At 67.8% G+C, this 11283-nt stretch overlaps 3 protein-coding genes across 5 annotated transcripts; 2 read left to right on the forward strand and 1 right to left on the reverse strand.

The window, feature by feature from the left end:
* The first annotated feature begins 6 nt into the window (after positions 1-6).
* RPS2 (ribosomal protein S2) lies at positions 7-1555 on the forward strand. Its single transcript, XM_012731852.1, has 7 exons — positions 7-60; positions 143-232; positions 433-540; positions 780-953; positions 1026-1185; positions 1274-1365; positions 1440-1555. Exons 2-7 carry the CDS (start codon positions 182-184, stop codon positions 1518-1520), a joined length of 666 nt encoding a protein of 221 aa, XP_012587306.1. The 5' UTR covers positions 7-60; positions 143-181; the 3' UTR covers positions 1521-1555.
* NDUFB10 (NADH dehydrogenase (ubiquinone) 1 beta subcomplex, 10, 22kDa) lies at positions 1554-3662 on the reverse strand. Its single transcript, XM_004692173.2, has 4 exons — positions 3420-3662; positions 2149-2287; positions 1860-1999; positions 1554-1743 (listed from the first exon to the last, which is right to left on the reverse strand). The coding sequence occupies exons 1-4, from the start codon at positions 3565-3567 to the stop codon at positions 1640-1642; spliced, it is 531 nt and encodes a 176-aa protein (XP_004692230.1). The 5' UTR covers positions 3568-3662; the 3' UTR covers positions 1554-1639.
* A 123-nt stretch (positions 3663-3785) lies between these two features.
* Positions 3786-10700, forward strand: RPL3L (ribosomal protein L3-like). 3 transcript variants are annotated; one of them, XM_012731835.1, is made up of 11 exons: positions 3786-4148; positions 4737-4808; positions 6072-6264; positions 7156-7324; positions 8160-8295; positions 9237-9423; positions 9491-9651; positions 9777-9878; positions 10108-10203; positions 10338-10457; positions 10567-10700. In XM_012731835.1, exons 1-11 carry the CDS (start codon positions 3954-3956, stop codon positions 10621-10623), a joined length of 1488 nt encoding a protein of 495 aa, XP_012587289.1. In that variant the 5' UTR covers positions 3786-3953; the 3' UTR covers positions 10624-10700. The 3 variants fall into 3 exon arrangements, with proteins under 3 accessions (XP_012587289.1, XP_012587290.1, XP_004691889.1); XM_012731836.1 differs by lacking the exon at positions 4737-4808; XM_004691832.2 differs by lacking the exons at positions 3786-4148; positions 4737-4808 and adding an exon at positions 5606-5639.
* The last annotated feature ends 583 nt before the right edge of the window (positions 10701-11283 follow it).

The following is an 11283-nucleotide window of genomic DNA, read 5'->3' on the forward strand; positions in this document are numbered from 1 at the left end:
CGGGGTCGGGGTCGGGGCCGCGGCAGGGGCGCTCGTGGAGGCAAAGCCGAGGACAAAGAGGTAGGGCCGGGTCGCGGGCGCGAGCTGGGCCTCGGGGCGGCACGAGAGGGCCGGCCTGGTCACTCGCGCCCCTTCCCCGCAGTGGATCCCGGTCACCAAGCTGGGCCGCCTGGTCAAGGACATGAAGATCAAGTCGCTGGAGGAGATCTATCTCTTCTCCTTGCCCATCAAGGTGCTGCGGGGACCCTTCCCGGGGAGGAGCGTCTCCCGGGGTCTGGGCAGAGGCGCGTCCGGCGGGGCGGGCGGGGAGGTTTGCCATCCCGCGTTGGGCCCCAGTTTTGAGATGGCCTCGGGTACCCCATCTGACTGGGCTGTGGACCCCCGCGCATCGCCCTGGGGCACTGCTCAAGCACCCCGCACGCTTCCCCGCAGGAATCTGAGATCATTGACTTCTTCCTGGGGCCATCCCTCAAGGACGAGGTCCTGAAGATCATGCCGGTGCAGAAGCAGACCCGGGCCGGGCAGCGCACCAGGTTCAAGGTGGGTGGGCTGGGACCCCCGGCTGGCCACCCGGCTGGGGAGACTCTCTCAGCTCTGCATGGTCACATCTGCCTCTACACGTGTGGCTTTCGTAATGGGGAGAGAGAGCAAGGACCTTCTCGGGGCCTCGGGCTGGCCTCTCAGTGGCCACGCTCACCTTGAGGGGTGCAACATGTCCTGGGCAGGAGTGGCCAACACTGAAGTTCAGGGGACCACTGTTCACTTAAGTCCTTTCTCAGGCGTTTGTGGCCATTGGGGACTACAATGGACACGTGGGGCTGGGCGTGAAGTGCTCCAAGGAGGTAGCCACCGCTATCCGCGGGGCCATCATCCTGGCCAAGCTCTCCATCGTGCCCGTGCGCCGAGGCTATTGGGGGAACAAGATCGGCAAACCACACACTGTCCCTTGCAAGGTAGGCTGGGTGATGCTGGGGGCAAGGCCTGGGTGGAGAGCTGGTCCAGGCCCCTGACTCTTGCCCGTGCAGGTGACCGGCCGCTGTGGCTCAGTGCTGGTGCGCCTCATCCCCGCGCCTAGGGGCACTGGCATCGTCTCCGCCCCGGTTCCCAAGAAGCTGCTGATGATGGCTGGTATCGACGACTGCTACACCTCGGCCAGGGGCTGCACTGCCACCCTGGGCAACTTTGGTTAGTGGTGCCCGTAGTCAGGCCTGCTTGGTGGGCTCTCACTCTGGCCATGGGCAGCAGTATGACCGTTCCCCGCTCTCCCTTCCAGCCAAGGCCACCTTCGACGCCATCTCCAAGACCTACAGCTATCTCACCCCCGACCTCTGGAAGGAGACCGTGTTCACTAAGTCTCCTTATCAGGTAGGGCTGCCCTGCAGTCTGGGCAAGGGCACTGGGTGCAGGGCTGGGCTCACACCCACCTGCTGTCTCTGCAGGAATTCACGGACCACCTGGTGAAGACCCACACAAGAGTCTCCGTGCAGAGGACCCAGGCTCCAGCCGTGGCGACCACATAGTTTGGTAACAGGAAATAAAGTGGACTACGCCTGTGCGTGTGGCTGTTTATTTTATTCATCAGGGAGGGCAGACCGCACTGGGACCCGCAGTTTCAGCCCAAGGAGCGCCCTGCAACGCCTCAGGCAGCAGCAGCCTCCTTGGCAGCCTTTCTCTCTGCCAGCATCCTTTGTTTCTGTTTCGCCAGGCACTTCCTGGCAGAGTAGTGGGCGCCCAGGTCGTGATCTGGGGAAGAGATGGAAAGAGTCACGTGGGATCCCAGGCACTAAGCTGGCCCAGAGCAGAGCCCACCATGGCATAGGGACTGTTAGCAGGTGGGCCTGCAGTCAGGGGTCACTCACAGCGGTCCTGGTAGGCCTTGGCCACCTGGGTGAACTGCTCCAGCTCCTTGGCACAGTTCTGCCGGTAGCTTTCACCTTCCCGCTGCTGGCAGGCCTTCATCCTCTCCTGGATGATGTTAACGATTTCTTGGTCGACTTTGCTGAAAGAGAACATAAAGTTGTCCTGCAAGGTGCCCACCTTGGGTCCAGGAAGCTCAGTGTGAAAGCAGGAGCTAGGAGGCCAGGTCCCTCACTAGCCTGACCCCCACCCCGAGAGTTCTGGGCACCAAGGGCAAGGAGGTTCACATACTAGTCCCGTCTCCACTGCATCTCGGCTTCGAATATGCACAGGACGTCCTTCTCCTCACACTCAGTGATGTCCGGCACGCGGCGGAACTGCCGGTGGTAGTAGTAATACCTGTTCTTGGCGTGCTGCTGTTCTATGAACTCTGCAGAGGGAGAGCCGGGGTGCCCACTGCCCGGGTGGCTTGGCCATGCGGGAGGCCTACTGGCAATTGGACCCTCAAAGAGGTGTGTGTGAGCGGAGCCCTGCCAGACTGCAGGGTCCCCACACCAGCCTGGCTCTGCTCCTGCCCACAAGCACCCTGTGGGGCAGCAGCTTCACATTTACAAAAGACTGCAGCCCAGGTGGTTGGGCAGGGCTCCAGACCGCGCTGGGGGGCGCTCCACCCCTCGGTGCCCGAGCATGCTGGCAACAGCACTTTCTGAGAAAATGTCACCCTGGGGCCGTGGTCTGAGTTGGGTCCCCAGCCAGGGAGTGGCCCACAGGGCACCCCTCCTGTCTCCCCCTCAGCAGTGGGTCTCACTGGATCCACCTGTTTTGGTCCCCACTCTTTGCTGAGTCCTCTCACCCCTGCACCTCTGGCCTGCACCCCGGTCCTATGCATAAATAAAGTATTTTTAAAAGGAGATCGGGGGTGGCTGCAGACCGGTGCATCGAGTGGAGAAACCCCACAGTGGCAAACACTTCAGGATGTGAGAAAACAGACTTCACCTAGGAGGCCTGCTGGGCCTTCCCGGACCACGGCCACGGCGGCTGGCAGGCCCGCTGCATACCCCCTGACAAGAGCCCCCCGAGAACGCTCTGCACCCCGAGTGCCCCGCGGTTGTGAGTTCCGCACCAGGGACAGCCGCGCGGGCTCGCGTGCGGGGTGCACCAGGCTCAGCCTCGGCAACAAACGGACCGGAGAAGGGCCCCCCCCACCCCCCAGTCAGCTCCCGGAAGTGGGGCCACAGGGCAACGGCAGCGCCCCCAGCATGAGAGGGCGTCGGCCACCACCCCATGCCTGAGGGCAGACGGGTTCGGGGATCCCCTCATTTCAACACAAGCGTGCTGGTGCCCCTGTGCACACGCAGACGCTAGCGCAGGGAGACGGCTCCCAGCGGGGGCGCAGGGGGCGCAATCACCCCAAAGGCCCCCGGCCCGACAGCGGCGGTGCGCGGGCCGTCCCCAGGCGGGCGGGCCGTCCCCAGGCGGGCGCCCCGTGGGAGGGGAAGCGGGGTGCCCGGCGGGGCGGGGGTCCCGGGCAGTGAGTGGCGAGCCGGGGCGGAGGCCGGTACCTCTCACCAGGGTCACGGGCCGGTCCACGAGGAGGTCGAAGGCCTTGGTCAAGTAGGTGATGGGGTTGGGCAGCGCGGTCTGCGGCGAGGGCGCCGGCGTGCGGCGCGGGGGCTCGGGGTACACGTCCTTATCCCAGCTGTCCGGCATGGCTGCGCGCGCGGCGGGCTCGGCGCTCCGACGCGCTGCGGCCTCCGCCGGCGTCCCACGGCCTAGCTCGCCCGCGCAGAGGACGCCCTCAGGCCAGCGCGCCTGCGCACCGCGGCCGGGCAGCGGGGCCGCCCCCAGGCCTGTGCGCTTGCGCAGAGCCACCGCGAGGCACCATGGGGCTTGTAGTCCCTTGCCGCGTCCAAGCGTGGGCTGGGTGAACACCCGGCCGCAGGGCCCTCGCCGCAGGGCCGGTCTACGGAGCGGTTACCGTGGGCTGCGCGACCATGTGGCGCCTGGGATGCCGCAGTCCAGGAGCAGCGAGCTCTGCTTACATCCCAAGAGGAGACGCACAGGAATAACGGAACAATTCCTACCATTCCTACCGCATGCAGACAGACAAGTTCCGTGGGGACCAAGATGAACACAGCCCGGCGCTTCTGGAAAATCCGGATGGTGGAGTGAACCAGTGGCAGTGTCAAGTGCCACACTCTTCCAGGAAGCCCCTGGGTTGCCCAGCCCTGCAGTCCTCTCCCTCCTCCCCGGTGCCTCCCCAGGTCCTCATTGACTGGCCGTTGCTGCCAGTGAGTTTGGGGTCTCGCCTGGGACACAGCAGGAGGCTGGGAAGGTGGGGTGACACATCCGGAGAGGCAGCTCCTGGTCTGCACCCCTTTCTGAGGGTTTCACCCTGGCCTGAGCCCTGGAGTGTCCAGAGGAGCCACTCTACACTGGCCAGAGACAGGAAAAACAGCCAGGGCTACTGCCCCCAGAGAGGCCCTGAAGCCCCGTCACTCCCTGGTGACAGCGGTCTTTGGTTCTGATGAGGCTCCTGGGCGGGGCAGGCTGGGGAAGACCTCACCGCGAGGCTGGGGAGCTGGGGGCTCGGTTAGACCCCCCTTACCTGTGGGAGAAGGGGGGGATAGAGGATCGACCCACCTACATGAGGAAACCTCCCTAAAAGGCCCCACAGTGAGGGGCTCCCACGTTGGCGAACCTGCCGGACTTGGGGGCAAAGCACCCGCTTCCACGGGACAGCGGCTTCCGCCCAAGACCCTCCCAGATCGGGGCTGGCCCTCCACCTCTGGCCCTTGCCCCACGCAGTGGGGAACCTGCTGCTGCAGCTGGCGTCTGTAGTGGGGGGCCCGGACCTGAGCAACCCTGACCCTGTACAGGGGCGGCCGTCTCCAGGCCCATGGCTCAGAACTGAGTGGTCCTGTGCTCAGCTGCAGTCCGCACAGCATGGGGTGAGCTGCGCTCCGGGATGTGCTGGGTGCTCTTGGTGCTGGGGACAGAGGGGACAGCGCACTCGGCCTGCTGGGAGGCCTCGACCTGTGTCGGCACAGCCCCAGCTCAGCCGCCTGCCCCCGCCCCGGCCCCGGCCCCTGCCTGCCTGCCCTTCAGGGCCGCTGGCCCCCAGTGGGGGCAGGCTCACCCCTCCCCCCGGTGACCTTAGTTCTTGTGGGGTTTTCACCCCAACTGAATGGCTTTGAAAATAAAGACAGGAACATTGGAGCAGCAGGGGACTGAGCACTCAGGGAGGCAAAACTCGGATCTGTCGGTGAGACCTCAGCTGTGAAGGGTCGTTGAGTCAAAGTGGGGATTGAAACCTTTTCATTCAGAACTTAGGCTGCAGGTCACACTCTTCTGCGAATTGGCGTGTCCTTGGGTCACAACGCTAGGGGGCAGGGGCCCTCGTGACCCTCTGGACATGGAGCCATCAGCTGTGCCTAAAGCCTCGGACAGACCCAGCCTGCCGCCCCAGCTGGCAGATGCCTGGCACCGGGAGCTGCCCCTGCCCGGCAGGACCCGGCCCCATGAGCAGCGAGACCGGGGGCTGTGGCCCAGTGTGGGGCCACCACGGGCGCCTCCGCCAGGCTCAGGCTGTGTCCCGCCCCGCCTGGCCCTGGCTTGGGGCTGGTGCCAGAGCCGCATCTGTGGCAGGCGATGACCGGGCTCCCCTGCCAGGGCTAAATCTGGGATCTGGCTGTTGCGTCCTGGCGCTGCCACTTGACCTCCAGTGCCCAGAGGGGACACCCCCTCCTTCCCCACCTGCAGGGACCGGACCAGCTGCCATGGTCAGTGGGTGGGGGCCGTGGCGTCCCCGGAGGGTGGGTGGGCTTCGGGGGCCCCCATCAGGCTGGTTCCTGGACTGCGAGGGGGGAGGTAAGCAGAGGAGGCGCAAGTAGGTCAGGGAGGGGCCCGGGCCGCCTGGCGAGGCCAGACGTCCGCAGCAGCCTCAGCCCGGCTCAGCGTGGTCCAGCCCCTGCCCACAGGCCAGCCCACGGGGTAGTCGCTGGGGTGAGGGGTGCGGCACCGGTTCCCTCCCTAGGCCCTGTCCCTTGGCAGCCACCCCCACCCCGCAATCGGATGGGGGCCGGGGACTAAGACCCGGGGGCCTGGGCCTGGCCTCTCCGGCTCCCGCGTCTGGGTCTGGGTTCTGGGAGCATCCCGCCGCCCCCCAGGGAGACCCTGGGAGACCCTCTGACCAGCTGCCCTCTTGCCCCCAGTCCCACCGCAAGTTCTCTGCCCCTCGGCATGGACACCTGGGCTTCTTGCCCCACAAGCGGAGTCGCCGGCACCGGGGCAAGGTGAAGACATGGCCGAGGGACGACCCCAGCCGGCCGGTGCACCTCACGGCCTTCCTGGGCTACAAGGCCGGCATGACCCACACGCTGCGGGAGGTGCACCGGCCTGGGCTCAGTGAGTGCCCGCGGGGCGCGGGGGCGGGCTCTGCTGGCCTGGAGGGACACCGCCGAAGGGTGGCCCTGCCCGCCCGCACGCACGCACCGGCCGCACCTCCAGGTGTCTGCCCCTGGCTCCGAGGGGGAAACCGAGGCACCGGGCGGGAAGGCGGGTCCCCCGGCGTCCCCGGTGGTGCAGCCCTGTGGGCAGGCCCTGCGTGCTCCCCGGTGCATGTCCAGCGCTGCCCGCTGCACACGGCGGCTCGCTCAGGGCCTCGGGCTCCTGCCCCACGGCACCCTTCCCTCTGGCACCCCGGCTTCCCACCCCTGGTCTCGGCCTGACTCGTGACGGGACCCCAGATGGAGCTGCCACGGGCAGGGCCTCAGAGTGCGGGGCGCACCCTCCTCTGCCAGCCCGCTCTCTCAGCCAAGCCGGCGGGAGCGCCGGCAGGACAGCGTGGAGCCAGCGCCCCGTGCCATCTTCCCAGCCCAACTCTCTGCTGACCCAGCAGCACCCTGGGGTCGAAGGGGCACCCCGCTGCCCGCAGAGTCCCAGCCACAGGCCGTGGGATCTGGAGCGGCTACTGGCTTTCGAGAACGCGTCCGTCCACGTCCGCACCTGCTAAATGAAGAGCGCACTTCTGTGTTCGGCTAAGGGAGGCCCAGCCTGCTCTGGGCCACGCCCCACCTGGAGGCTCTGCTGGGCGCCGGGCAGGGCAGCGCGGGCCGCCTGAGGGCCCAGTCACAGCTGCTGGCCTCTGCAGGTCCCCAGGGCAGGGCGGGCAGCAGGCCTCAGGCCTCCCTCCGCAGCAGAGCCCCGGGCCTGGGGAAGGCGGCCGGACTTGGCTCTCCCGCTCTGCCCCCTACCCCGCGGGCCTCTGGAGACCCCGCCACGCCCCTGTCTCCCCAGAGATTTCCAAGCGGGAGGAGGTGGAGGCGGTGACGGTCGTGGAGACGCCGCCTCTGGTGGTGGTGGGTGTGGTGGGCTACGTGGCCACCCCTCGCGGCCTGCGCAGCTTCAAGACCGTGTTTGCAGAGCACCTCAGTGATGAGTGCCGCCGTCGCTTCTACCGGGACTGGTGAGGCTGTGGGGCGGGTGCCGTGGGCACCACAGGGCTGGGCAGGCGCCTAACTCTCAGGCCTGGGCTGAGTGGGGAAGGAAGGGGGCAGAGGACGCGCAGCTGTGGGCCGCAGGGAAGTGCAGGTGGGGGCTCTCCCTTCACCCAGAGGAGCCCTGGAGCGGGGAGCTGAAGAGGGAGCTGCCGGGAGGGAAAGGAGGATGCGTGCGCTCATCTCAGAGCTAACCGCAGCGGGAACTGCCAGGATTTCAGCCGGCTGTGTGCTTCCTAGTGGTCGGGGTGAAAGGGGAATCACAAAGAAAGGTATCCTCAGGTCTCAGCTCTCCCTTGATGTGAAGGGAGAGGTCTAAAAGGAGGACCCACCTGCCTGGGGAGCTCACATATGCCCCCCTCATGCCCCTCCCTCCTTCCAGGGAGGCGCTGAGAGCCGGCTCTGGAGCCACAGCAGGCTGACCACAGGGCGGCCCCTTGGAGCCAGGCATCACCCTCCCCCAGACGCCTCCAAATGGGGCTGCTGTGGGGCCGCGAGGGCGCAGCCAGTTCTGCTGCAGTGGGGCGCAGCACCCCCTGGCTCTGGCCAGAGCCCGCTGTGCACCAGGGCTTGCAGCTGGGCTTCATGGGGCTGTGGCGGGGAGGTGCCCCGTTGGCAGAGGATGACACTGAGCCTGCCGGTGGAGGCCAATCTGTGTGGGAAGAGGTGCTGGACTGCCCGGGGCCCAGGGAGGGCCTCGCGGTGCTGCCCCCAGGGAGGAGAGCGGGAGGAGACCCAGGCTGGGTGGGTGGGGCGGGCCAGGCTGCAGTCCACCGGCCACTCTGAGGCCCAGGTGTGGTGCAGGCACAGGAGCAAGAAGAAGGCCTTCACCAAGGCCTGCAGGCGGTGGCGCGACGCTGACGGCAAGAAGCAGCTTCAGAGGGACTTCGCCGCCATGAAGAAGTACTGCAAGGTCATTCGGGTCATCGTCCACACCCAGGTCAGCCCAGCCGGCCCGCCTGCCCCTGTCCTGGTACTCCTGGCAAATGTCAGTCTAAAAATACCTCGGGCCTTGGCGCAGGCCCGAATGGCCGGCCGACTTCGAGCAGGCATCTGCAACCCCATGAATAGCCGCAGGCCCAGCCCCACCCAGGGGTCAGCCAGCTGTTCACGCAGGGCCTAGGTCTTCTGATACAAGTGTGTGCAAGTGTGTGTTGTTGACTCAAATCAATGGTGCGAGAAGAATCAGGACCCAGGACCCGGCCAGGGGCAGCCTCGAGGTCCGCGGAGTCCTGCCCAGTGTGGAGGCCGGCAGTGGCCATCGGCCATCAGCGTTTTCCAGGCTCTTACAGAGAAAGCAGGCGAAGAAGTCTGGCCCTCTGCGCGCCAGGCCCCGCCCCTTGCTCCAGGCCGGCCCCTCCGTGCCAGGCCCCGCCCCTCCGTGCCAGGCCCCGCCCCTCCGCGCCAGGCCTGCCCCCCCCGCGCCAGGCCTGCCCCTCCGCGCCAGGCCCCGCCCCTTGCTCCAGGCCGGCCCCTCCGTGCCAGGCCCCGCCCCTCACTCTAGGCCCCGCCCCTCCGCGCCAGGCCCCGCCCCTCCACGCCAGGCCGGCCCCTCCAGCGGCCCCAGCACTGCTCTGCTCCCTGCTCCCAGTCACACTGCTCTTTCTGCCCCCTCCCGGCTCCCCGCCTCAGGGCCTTTGCACTGTGCTCCCAGGCATCACGCGTGGCTGTGCCTTCACCTCACACTGCACCTGGACAGCAGGTCACTGCAGGGTTTCTTGCTGACTTCCGCCCCCCACGGGTGGCTCCACGTGGGCGGGGCCGTGTCCCCGCAGGGCCCGCAGGCCAGCGTGAGAGCGCACGCCCGCAGCGCTCGGCTGGTCACCACGCCTGCGCGTGGAGCGAGGTGGCACGGGTGACCCTGGGCTTCGTGTCCTGCAGATGAAGCTGCTGCCCTTCCGGCAGAAGAAGGCCCATATCATGGAGATCCAGCTCAACGGCGGCACCGTGGCCGAGAAGGTGGCCTGGGCACGGGCGCGGCTGGAGCAGCAGGTGCCCGTGCACAGCGTGTTCAGCCAGAGCGAGGTCATCGACGTCATTGCCGTCACCAAGGGCAGGGGCGTCAAAGGTAGGGCCTGGGGACCCCGGAGGGGGGCGGGACCTAGTGGCCTCTCAGACCTGCGTCCTGCCTGCAGGGGTCACCAGCCGCTGGCACACCAAGAAGCTGCCTCGGAAGACCCACAAGGGGCTGCGCAAGGTGGCCTGCATCGGGGCCTGGCACCCCGCCCGTGTGGGTTGCTCCATCGCCCGGGCAGGGCAGAAGGGCTACCACCACCGGACCGAGCTCAACAAGAAGGTGAGCCGCAGCCTGGGCGGCCCTGCACACCGCCGGGCAGGCCTGGCCCCCAAGCCTCTGGAAGGCGTGGGTATGGTTACGGGCATGGCGGGTGGTCAGGCCCCAGGATGCGCTGTGTCCTGCAGATCTACCGCATCGGCCGGGGGCTGCACGTGCAGGACGGGAGGGTGGTCAAGAACAACGCGGCCACCAGCTACGACATCACAGACAAGTCTATTACGCCACTGGTGAGGGGCTGGCCGCGGGGTGTGTGGCAGGCAGGGGTGCGCTTGAAACGCAGGCTGGGCAAGTGGCCATCCACAGGGCAGCTCCGTGGTCCCACCGGGGGGTGCGGCACCCCAGGCCGGGCGCGGGCTGCGGCACCTGGTGGCTGGCGCATGGGGTTGCCTCTGGGTGCCCAGCTGCCCCTGACTGGGCAGTCCTGGCGCGGTCCAGCCCTGACCCGGCTCCCCTCAGGGCGGTTTCCCCCACTACGGGGAAGTGAACAATGACTTCGTCATGCTGAAGGGCTGCATCGCCGGCACCAAGAAGCGGGTCATCACACTGCGGAAGGTCAGCATGGGCTGGGAGGGGCTGTCCTGTCCTCCACGGGCTCTGGGGGGTGGAGATGGGAAGGGGGGCTCTGGCAGGAGTGGAGTGCTGGGGGCACCCTCTGCCGGCCCCCTCCCACGCCCCTCTCCCCCCAGTCCCTCCTGGTGCACCACAGCCGCAGGGCCCTGGAGAACATCGAGCTCAAATTCATCGACACCACCTCCAAGTTCGGCCGCGGCCGCTTCCAGACCGCCCAGGAGAAGCGGGCCTTCATGGTGAGCCTGACAGCTCGGTGTGGGCGCGGCACTGAGGAGCGCTGGGCCCACGGCTCTGGGCTGAGTCCCCCCAGCCGACCAACACTGCTCCTGCTGTCCCCCTGCCCAGGGTCCCCAGAAGAAGCATCTGGAGAAGGAAAAGTCGGAGCCCGCTGGAGAGCCGTAGGCAGAGTGGGGTGGAAGGCACCTGACAGCAGCTCCTTGGCCGGGAAGCGCTTCCCGTTTAATAAAGGCCTGAGGCCACTCTGACAGCCCTGTCTCGAGCTGGGGGCTCGCAGGGCCGGGTGGGCAGCGGGTGGCCGGGGGCTCCGCGCCAGGACCGGACCAGGCTGGAGCCAGGATCAGAGCAATCACGCGGGCCTGGAGGAGGGGCGGGGCCTCGCTGGGGAGGGCGTGGTCTCGGTGGTGGGGCGTGACCGACAGGCGGTGCCTCGAGTGGGCGGGGCCTTCGTGGGGCGGGCCGGGCCTCGGAGCTGAGGGAGCGGGGCACCCTCGAGACCCGGGGTGGGCCAGGAGCGCGGGCGTGGGACTGTGGATTCGGAGTGGGAGCGTGGGGCAGGGCCTCGGGGTAGGGTCATGGCGTCGGCGGGGCGTGGGGACGGGGCTCCGGACCGGGGGTGGGGCAGGGGCGGGCCACCGGCGTATGCCTGGCAGTCTGTTGGTGGGCGGGGCCTGCCGGGGGCTCGGGATAGGGCAGGCGCTCGGCAGGGGGCGGAGTCTCCTGGAGGCGGAAACCGGAACTCTCGTCTAGGGGAGCGATTGGCCCGTGGGCAGGGGCGGGGCCACGGGAGGCGGGCTCGCGGGAGTGCCGCGGCGTGCCTGGGCG

This window comes from Condylura cristata, unplaced genomic scaffold (assembly GCF_000260355.1).
Source record: "Condylura cristata isolate star-nosed mole 26May11 unplaced genomic scaffold, ConCri1.0 scaffold00032, whole genome shotgun sequence".
NCBI lineage: Eukaryota > Metazoa > Chordata > Mammalia > Eulipotyphla > Talpidae > Condylura > Condylura cristata.

Excerpts from the sequence above, each read along its gene's own strand:
- RPL3L (XM_012731835.1), top strand. The coding sequence starts at position 3,954 with ATGCAGACAGACAAGTTCCGTGGGGACCAAGATGAACACAGCCCGGCG. Across the intron at positions 7,325-8,159 it reads CGTCGCTTCTACCGGGACTG|GCACAGGAGCAAGAAGAAGG; the intron begins GTGAGGCTGTGG and ends GGTGTGGTGCAG. Across the intron at positions 8,296-9,236 it reads GGGTCATCGTCCACACCCAG|ATGAAGCTGCTGCCCTTCCG; the intron begins GTCAGCCCAGCC and ends CGTGTCCTGCAG.
- NDUFB10 (XM_004692173.2), bottom strand. The coding sequence starts at position 3,567 with ATGCCGGACAGCTGGGATAAGGACGTGTACCCCGAGCCCCCGCGCCGC. Across the intron at positions 2,000-2,148 it reads ATGCAGTGGAGACGGGACTA|CAAAGTCGACCAAGAAATCG; the intron begins GTATGTGAACCT and ends GTTCTCTTTCAG. Across the intron at positions 1,744-1,859 it reads CAAGGCCTACCAGGACCGCT|ATCACGACCTGGGCGCCCAC; the intron begins GTGAGTGACCCC and ends TCTCTTCCCCAG.
- RPS2 (XM_012731852.1), top strand. The coding sequence starts at position 182 with ATGAAGATCAAGTCGCTGGAGGAGATCTATCTCTTCTCCTTGCCCATC. Across the intron at positions 541-779 it reads GGCAGCGCACCAGGTTCAAG|GCGTTTGTGGCCATTGGGGA; the intron begins GTGGGTGGGCTG and ends GTCCTTTCTCAG. Across the intron at positions 1,186-1,273 it reads TGCCACCCTGGGCAACTTTG|CCAAGGCCACCTTCGACGCC; the intron begins GTTAGTGGTGCC and ends TCTCCCTTCCAG.